Source organism: Dipodomys merriami, unplaced genomic scaffold (assembly GCF_024711535.1).
Source record: "Dipodomys merriami isolate MVZ:Mamm:240054 unplaced genomic scaffold, mDipMer1.0.p SCAF_14, whole genome shotgun sequence".
NCBI classification, from domain to species: Eukaryota; Metazoa; Chordata; class Mammalia; order Rodentia; family Heteromyidae; genus Dipodomys; species Dipodomys merriami.
Genome location: NW_027202715.1, coordinates 39513792 through 39522549, shown reverse-complemented (window position 1 = coordinate 39522549; position 8758 = coordinate 39513792). Strand labels below are relative to the sequence as shown.

General features: G+C 50.8%; 1 protein-coding gene across 1 annotated transcript; it reads left to right on the top strand.

Moving 5' to 3' along the window:
* The first annotated feature begins 217 nt into the window (after window positions 1-217).
* LOC138826179 (GSK-3-binding protein FRAT2-like) lies at window positions 218-2636 on the top strand. Its single transcript, XM_070021327.1, has one exon. The coding sequence runs from the start codon at window positions 663-665 to the stop codon at window positions 1365-1367; it is 705 nt and encodes a 234-aa protein (XP_069877428.1). The 5' UTR covers window positions 218-662; the 3' UTR covers window positions 1368-2636.
* The last annotated feature ends 6122 nt before the right edge of the window (window positions 2637-8758 follow it).

Sequence of the window (8758 nt, the reverse complement as noted above, 5' to 3'; positions counted from 1 at the left end):
CCTCCCAAGGGTCTCCCTTTCCCCCGTCTCCCTCCGCCCCGCCCCCACCGCCGCGAAGCCGGCCGGCGGGTGGAGCCCGCCCCTCCCCCGCGCCGAGGCCGGTGAGAGCGCGGGGACCAGACCGGCGGGCGCAAGCGTTGCTGACACGTGGGGCCGGAGCGGGCGCCGGCGGAGGAGGGGCTGGGTGTGTGGGTGGGTGTGTCAGTGTGTGGGAAAAACCAACTCGGGCCGCTTCGGGGTGTGCATGGTCTTACGCTGCTGGTGGGGCCGGGGACGGAAGGAGGATGAAGGGGAGATGTCACTACCGCCTGCGTTGAGCCAGAGGTAGAAAACAAATTCAAATAGCAGAGGGCTAGGGCTCTAGCCCTGCACCACCCGCAGCGCCCCGCGCCTCGGTGCTTCCCCCCACACCCCCCGCCCCGCGCCGTGGTAGCGTCCGGGAAACGTCACCCATTGTTTACAAATCAACCCCAGCCGGCAGGGCTCCGGCTCCCGCGGCTGCCAGCGCGCCGCGCTACCGCCCGGCTGCCCCGGCCTCCGCGTTCCCCCGGCCCCGGCCTCCGCCTCGGCCCCACGCCCGCCTCTGCCGCGACCCGCCGAGCCCGCGGGCAGTCGAGCCGCCAGCGACGCCCTCTGAGCCCCGTGTGCCCGGGCGGGGGGCCATGCCGTGCCGGAGGGAAGAGGAAGAGGAAGCCGGCGAGGAAGCGGAGGGGGAGGAGGAGGAGGAGGAAGACAGCTTCCTCCTGCTGGAGCAGTCGGTGACGCTGGGCGGCTCGGGCGAGGTGGACCGGCTGGTGGTCCAGATCGGCGAGACGCTGCAGCTGGAGCCGGCGCACCACAGCCCGGCCTCCCCGTGCGCGCCCCCGGGGCCTCCGCTGCAGCCCCCGCGGCCGCCCTCGGCAGCGCTGGCGGCGGACAAGGCCGGGCCCCCGGCGGTGCCGCTGCTGCTGGGGCCGGCGTCGGCCGAGACGGGGGCCCCGGCGCCCCCTGGGGCCCTGCGCTGCGCTCTCGGGGACCGAGGCCGCGTGCGGGGCCGGGCGGCGCCCTACTGCGTGGCGGAGCTCGCCGCCGACTCCAGCGCACTTCCCGGGCCGTGCCGGCGAGGATGGCTCCGGGGCGCCGTCGCCTCCCGTCGCCTCCACCAGCGTCGGTGGACCCAAGCTGGGGCGCGCGCGGGCGACGACGACCCGCACCGGCTCCTGCAGCAGCTCGTGCTCTCGGGGAATCTCATCAAGGAGGCGGTGCGCAGGCTCCAGCGAGCGGTCGCTGCGGTTGCAGCCACGAACCCCGCCACCGCCCCCGAGTCGGGGAGCGGCTGCAGCGGAACGGACCCCGTCACCCTGCAGACCTCGGGAACCTGGCTCTGACCCGGGTCCCGGGAGGAGGAAGAGGTCGCCGCTTCACAGACCCAGCAGCATCCGGAAAGGAAGAAGCTATTTCTATTCTGGGGGGCGACAGGCCACACATCAGGGAGGCGAAGTTGTGGGAGAAAACGTCAAAGCGTGGAGGAATGCACCAATTAGGGTGCTTGCATGCTGCGTGAGAATTTCCCTGGCCACCCAGGACCGAGGACCTGGAATAATAAACTGGGAGAACTATGGCAGCTATTGGATCAACTAGTACCTGCGTTAGCCTTGGGGGCGTCCTGTGCTTGGAGTGTTTAAAGCTAGGGCTCGGGAGGGGTGGAAATCGCGAAGGCTAACAATACTTGAAAACTAGTGATACGAATGCCCTTTTCTCATTTTTCCGGTGGAGGAGCTTACTAAAAATGGTGCTAAAAGTGTTGTGCAAAGAAATTGCGGGGTGAAGAATGTAAAAGCTTGGCGGTGGGTGTGTTGGCAGCTCCCTCCCCCCCCCTCCCCCTTTCTCCTACTTGGTGGAGGTGGGAGACTGGGACTGGAAGGAGGGTGGAGAATTTGGAAGGTGAGGGGACTTGAGTTGGAATGTGGACTTTCAAATGACTTGACCTTGCTTCCTGTGGTTCAAGGTCAGGTTTGCTGTACGTGGGGAGGCTGTGGGGTTCCAGGGAAGAGCTAACTCACCCAGGGATATTTTCTTTCTCTTGCTCCAAGAAAGACCCCTATCTCTTTTGCCACCATTTGGAGTCTCCTAAGGACACTCCAGCAGAGGGACTTGTAGGGCGAGTTACTCGCTTTTTCTGTGCTCTACTCTCCAGAACTCCTCATGCTGGGCCACTCTTGGCTACACCACCAGCTTTCTCAGAAACCGTCATAAACAATCTCTTTATTTCTGGTGTCTGTGGGGTTGGACGAAAGCCCTGGACTCCTTTCTGCTCTGTTCTGGCCTCGTGGGCCTGAACCTCTGCCCTGCAGTTCCTCACTTGCCAGTTCTCCTTTGTGAGTGAAACTGTTTTTAAAATGTGACTCTCCTAGAGGAGAAACTGCTGGCTTTACCCTTGTGAAACTTGATGGCACTTTAGTAAGGTGCCCCCCCCTCCCCAATTTTAAGGTAGCTAAATGAATTTTTTTTTTTTTTAAGATTCAATGGCTTGTTCATCCTCCAGATGTAGCTATTGACGTACACTTCGCAACGGAGTGTGTGAAATTGTGGTGGTCCTGATTTACAGGATTTCTTAATTAAAATGTCTGCTGAATAAATTTGGTTTTTGTTTTGGAGCATGGTTTGGCTTTCTTATGAAAGGTGGGGGACGTATGGGGGGAAGGAAGAAGCATATGAGGAACAGGACACACCCCTTACAGAGAGGGTGCACCAGGTGTAATGGGCATCTGGGCAGTTGTGGGGGCCAGGGTTACTCATCATCAGATTGCTGTAGAGCTTCGAGATTGATTGTGCACAGAGTCAGAAAATTAAGTCCAGGCTTTTAGAAGCTGCTAGGTGGGTTCCTTCTGTTTTGGAAAGAACATGTTCCAGAAACACTTTTCTGGACTAGAAAGCAAAGGAAGCACTGGGTTTTTGTCTGGATTTCTGTGAAGAATGGGAAGGCATAGGTAAGCCATTCTGCTTTTTCCTTTGAGATTGACTCAGTCTGAGCTGTGGCCCAGGGAAAAATTTCACAGCGATTTCTTTGGTTAGATATAAAATGGCTTTTGTCCCTATGTGCTTGTACTGGAGCTTGAACTCTGGGGGGCCTCACAGTCGCCATTGGCTTTTTCTCTCAAGGCTGGCACTGTTACCACTTGAGCCACACCTCTACTTCCGGCTTTATGTTGGTTAATTGGAGATGAGTCTCACAGACTTTTCTTCCCAGGCTGCCTTTAAACTGTTATCTTGGATCTCACCCTCCCAAGTAGAGTAGCTAGGATTATAGGCATGAGCCAATGGTGGTGGGCTTAAAATGATTTTTATTTTATTTTTTTTATTTTTGCCAGTCCTGGGGCTTGAACTCAGGGCCTATGCATTGTCCCTGAGCTTCTTTTGCTCAAGGCTAGCTCTCTTCCACTTGAACCACAGCGCCTCTTCTGGCCTTTTCTGTCTATGTCGTACTGAGGAACTGAACCTAGGGCTTCATGCATGCTAGGCAAGCACTCTACCATAAGCCACATTCCCAGCCCCAATGGTTTGATTTTTGAGGAAACAAAAGGATTTAACCCCCCCCTTTTTTTTTCTTTTTCATGCATTAGTTGTAAAAAGGGAGGGTGCTTTACTTCTACTTTGCCAAACAAGGATATAATGTATCCCAATCTAATACTCTTTCTCTCTCTCACATACACACACACACACACATACACTCTCTTTTCTTCCCCACACACTCTTCATTATTCTGTTTTCATAATGCCAATCAACTGTTTTCCTAGATTTAACTTAAGGAGATATCAGCTCATTCTCTCCCTTCAGCTCCAGGGCATAGAGTCCTTTCTGCTTCCTGCCTTGGCTTTTCAACACCTTTGCTGTGCAGCCAAACTCTGCTACCCAGCCCCCTGGTGGGGGGGAGAATCTTCCATGTTTGGCCCCCTTTCCTTCACTTTGTGACCTACAAACTAAGCTAGTTCTGCTCAGTGACTTGGGTTTGACAGAAACCCTGCTGCTCACATGGACAAGTCACTGCCCTGAACTTTTTCCTTCTGTCATCTATAAGAATAAAGTAGTGGGTGTGTGCATGTTGAATAAGGACCCCAACTGTTCGGGAGACTTAAATACTCAGAACATAGCTGTTAAGTGTTGGCCTCACCATGTGTGGCTTTGTGTGTAATAGGGTAGGCTCTCTATTCCCATTTTGAAAATAACCTTGCTTGAAATTCTTTTTGAGGGCTAGTTCTGAGGATTGAACCCAGGGTTTCATTCATGCCAAGCAAACTCTCCATCAGTAAGGTACACCCCAGCCCTTTTTGTTTTGAAACAATCTTGCTAAGATGCCTAGGTGGCAGTCAAACTTCCTCCTGCCTCAGCCTCCCTAGTAGTGGAGGGTTACAGCTGTGAAATGAGCCTACACGAAGCTTTCTTGACACCATTTCACACTTATTCAGTTCTTGCAATCATCCCCATTCTTGCATTTCTGTTGTGCATTAGCTACATATAGGCAAGGTGCTGGGAATGGTGTGAGACATCCTGAGTTATGTGAGGGAATAGAGGTTCCATAGGAAGCATATTTATTGGCAAATGGCTGTCTCCTTTAAAATCTCAGGTCCTCTGTAACATGAGGCCAGGACCAAGAGAGGGCTCCCCTTGCAGTTAATCCTGATGGATCAAGGAAATGGGAATGGTGATGGCAACCAAAGAGAAAAGATCCCCAGGGTCTGAGAAGTAGAGAGGGGAAGAATCAACATTGTCACAGGCTTACCTTGGCGAGCATCTTTACAATACATAGGGAATGGGTAAGCAGCATCTGAACTCAAGGCTCTTAAGTTGATTCTCATTTCCTGTCTGAACCAATCTACATTTTATTTTTGTCGGTGGTGGGGCCTGAACTCAGGGCCTTGGCACTGTCCCTGAGTTTTTGTGCTCAAGACTGGTGCTCTACCACTTGAGCCACAGTACCATTTCAGTCTCACAGACTTCCCTGCCTGGGCTGGCTTCAAACTGCGATCCTCAGATCTGTTTCCTGAGTAGCTAGGATTACAGGCATGAGCAACTGGTACCTGGCATCGCATCCTTCCCCCCCCCCCCCCCAGTCCCAGGGCTTGAACTCAGACTGGGCACTGTTCCTGAGCTCCTTTTGCTCAAGGCTAGCGCTCTACCCCTTGAGCCACAGCACTGCTTCGGCTTTTTCTGTTTATGTGATACTGAGGAATCAACCCCAGGCTTCATGCATGCTAGGCAAGCACTCTACCAGTAAGCCACATTCCCAGCCCCCACTCCTCCCTTTTCTTTTTCTTAATACAATGTCATTAAAGTGTTGAACAGGTTACTGTTTCATAAGTCAGACAATGAGTACCTTTCTTTTTGGACAGTGTCAGTTCTTTCTTCATTTTCCTACCTACGTTTGTTTTGGTGAGTGAGTTGAAAGGATGAGACTAAGACATTTTAATTAGATGGCAGCATATAACATTGTACAGGGAGCATGCACAGCCCTAATAGATTTCCTCCAGATTCTAACAAAGTTCTAGAAATAGATTAGCTAATTTAGCCCTCTACTAGTGGCAAGAAGGGAAGTGGCTGGGCACTAGTGGCTCACATCTATAATACTAGCTACTAAGGAGGCTGAGATCTTAGGATTACAGTTCAAAGCCAGCCTGGGCAGGAAAGTCAATGAGACTTATCTCCAATTAATCACACCAAAGCCTGGAATGGCACTGTAGCTCAAGTGGTAGAGTGCTAGCCTTGATCAAAAAGGAGCTCAGGATGCTGGGCACCGATGGCTCACACCTGTAATCCTAGCTACTCAGGAGTCTAAGATCTGAGGATCGCAGTTCAAAGCCAGCCTGGGCAGGAAAGTCCATGAGACTCATCTCTAATAAACCACTAGAAAACCAGAAGGGCGCTGTGGCTCAAGCGGTAGAGCACTCACCTTGAGCTGAAGAGCGCGGGGACAGCGCTCAGGCCCAGAGTTCAGGCCCCATGACCAAAAAAAAAAAAAAAAAAGGGAGCTCAGGGACAATGCCCATGCAAAAAAGGAAAAGGAAAAGCATTATGGTCTGTCCAGGTGTTGTTGGTGGCTCACGCCTGTAATCCTAGCTACTTAGGAGGCTATCTGAGGATCACAGTTTGAAGCCAGCCTGGGCAGGAAAGTCTGTGAGACTCATTTCCAATTTACCACCAGAAAACTGGAAGTGGAGCTGTGGCTTGAAGTGGTAGAACATTAGCCTTGAGCAAAAAAGCTTAGGGATAGCACCCAGGTCCTGAGTTCAAGCTCTGTGACCACCACCACCAACAGCAAAAAGCATTATGGACTACCCTTACATCTATTCTACATCCAGTACTGAATATAGCTTTTGTGATCTACCAGTTCTTCAAGGTGAAACCATACGCATCTTCTCTACACTGGGAATCAGGGCTGCCATGAATAGCATTTCCTACCACCATGGATGCAAAAGTCTTCTCAGACAATCCCAGGCTTGTAGTCTGCAGGTTGGTCTCTTTACACACCCCTCAACTTATCTTCACACATTAAGTTCTTTCTTTTATTTATTTTTTTGGAGGGTCTGGTCGTGGGGCCTGAACTCTGGGCCTGAGCGCTGTCCCTCAGCTCTTCAGCTCAAGGCTAGCGCTCTACCACTTGAGCCACAGCACCACTTCTGGCTTTTTTCTTATGTGGTGCTGAGGAATTGAACCCAGGGCCTCAGGCATGCAAGGCAAACGCTCTACCACTGAGCCACCTTCCCAGCCCCACACATTAAGTTCTTTCTAGACTGTGGCACCCTCTTGCCAAGGGTATGTATTGCACCAGGCCAGCAAAGAATGGACAGTCGTTCAAGTTTCAAGTGTACCTGTAGTATTAGTCATGGAGATGTGTTCCTGCTGCTTCAGCAGCCTGCATGAGTTCCACAGTAACAGGGAAGAATCCCTTCTTACTATCTAACTTGATAACTTCTTACATAGGACCTATGTGGACCCCATCAGGGCTGCTGCATAGGTCTTAGCCCCAGCTCCTGATCCAGCCATTTGCAAAAACTGTGGAGTACCTGTGGTTGGCCCTGGGCCTGGGGAAATCACTGTATCTTGGAAGCAAAGACCATTTGCTAGGTGCTGCTGTGTAGCCCATTTCTAGTACTCAGCTCAGGAATGCCTTTGCATTAGGTACTAGCCTGTTGGAATGCAATGGGCTCTAAACTGGGGGTGGGGCAAAACAAAATTGAGATAATTTTTCTGAAGGGGTCAGTGTCTAAGTAGCTCTGATAATATTCTGCAAGTGTTGAGCAGAAGGGGAAAAGATAAGAAGTTGGGCTATGTGAGGTAGTGGGGTGTTCTCATTGTGAGGTTACCCCTGTGACTGATGGTCTGGTGTCTCATGAATGACTGCATTGAGATCAAAGCTGATGATCAGGATTTGGCAGTTGAAGATGAGAGGGTGGGGTAGGTCCTGGAGATGCTGGCAAGCAGGCAATGATTAAAAACAAACAAACAAAAAAACATTAGCTATGGCTGGGAATGTGGCTTAGTGGTAGAGTGCTTGCCTAGCATGAATGAAAATCTGGGCTCAATTCCTGAGCACCACAAACAGAAAAGGCTGGAAGTGGTGCTGTGGCTCAAGTGGTAGAGTGCAAGCTTTCAGCAAAAGAAGCTCAGGCACAGTGCCCAGGCTCTGAGTTCAAGCCCCAGGACTGGCAAAAACAAAAAAAAAAATCCACTAGCATTAATGTACTTAGTGCTTATCAAGTGCTAGGCTCTGTCCCAAGTACTTTACAAAGATCAGCTCTTGGTTCTAAAGAAAAGAACCCACCACGGGGCAGACAAAAGGAAAGAGCAAAGCTGGGTGCTGGTGGCTCATGCCTATCAGCTTTACTGTTCAGCAGGCTGAGATGTAAGGATTGGGGTTTGAAGCCAAGCCAGGCAGAAAAATCTATGAGATTTCTTTTCTGCTGCTAATGGGACTTGAACTGAGGACCTCATACTCTGGCTTGGTTTGGCTCTTTCTGATCAGGTCTACGGTCTATCATTTGAGTGCCACATCTCATTTCTGGCACTTTGGTGGTTAATTGGAGATAAGAATCTCACAGACATTTTTTGGTCAGGCTGGCTTCGAACATCTGCATTGAATTCTAGCCCCAACCCAGCAGAAGTGAAGTATTGTACTATTAGGGTACATCTGGAAAAAAAGGTTTGTGTCTTCAGAAAACCTAGAAAACAATTCAGCACTGATGGTAGTTTGGGATTATATTTAGACAGTTAAAACTGAAACTGGCAAAAGGCAGAGCAAAGGTGGCAAGATGATAACCAGCTTGTGCTTTTTTTTTTTTTTTAACCCACCCAAATCAATAATTCAAACAAACTGCCTGGCCAGCCTATTAACTGGGGGTTGTGAATTTTACCTCCTGTGAGTCAGTTAATGATAAGAGGAAGCAGTTAACAAACTCCTTGATGTCAGTTTTAGTTTTTGTTTGATTATAGCATAAACTACAGGGCATTCATTCACACAGCAAACCAATGGAAATATATAGCTATCCCAGACACAATTACACAATGTTTTAGCCATCAGTCAGGTAGGTCCTGGACCTCACTGTGATAGGACAGTTTGTGACATGGGATGTTGTGACATGGGCTATTCACACCGACAGTCCCCTCTAAACTCAGTTCTTCAAGTTTGCCAAGATAAGGACTCCATCCTTTCCCACCTCCTTCTACAGCCTGGTCCTTCAGAGGACAATCCTTTTATTTTTGCTCTGGAACAAACTCAGGGCTT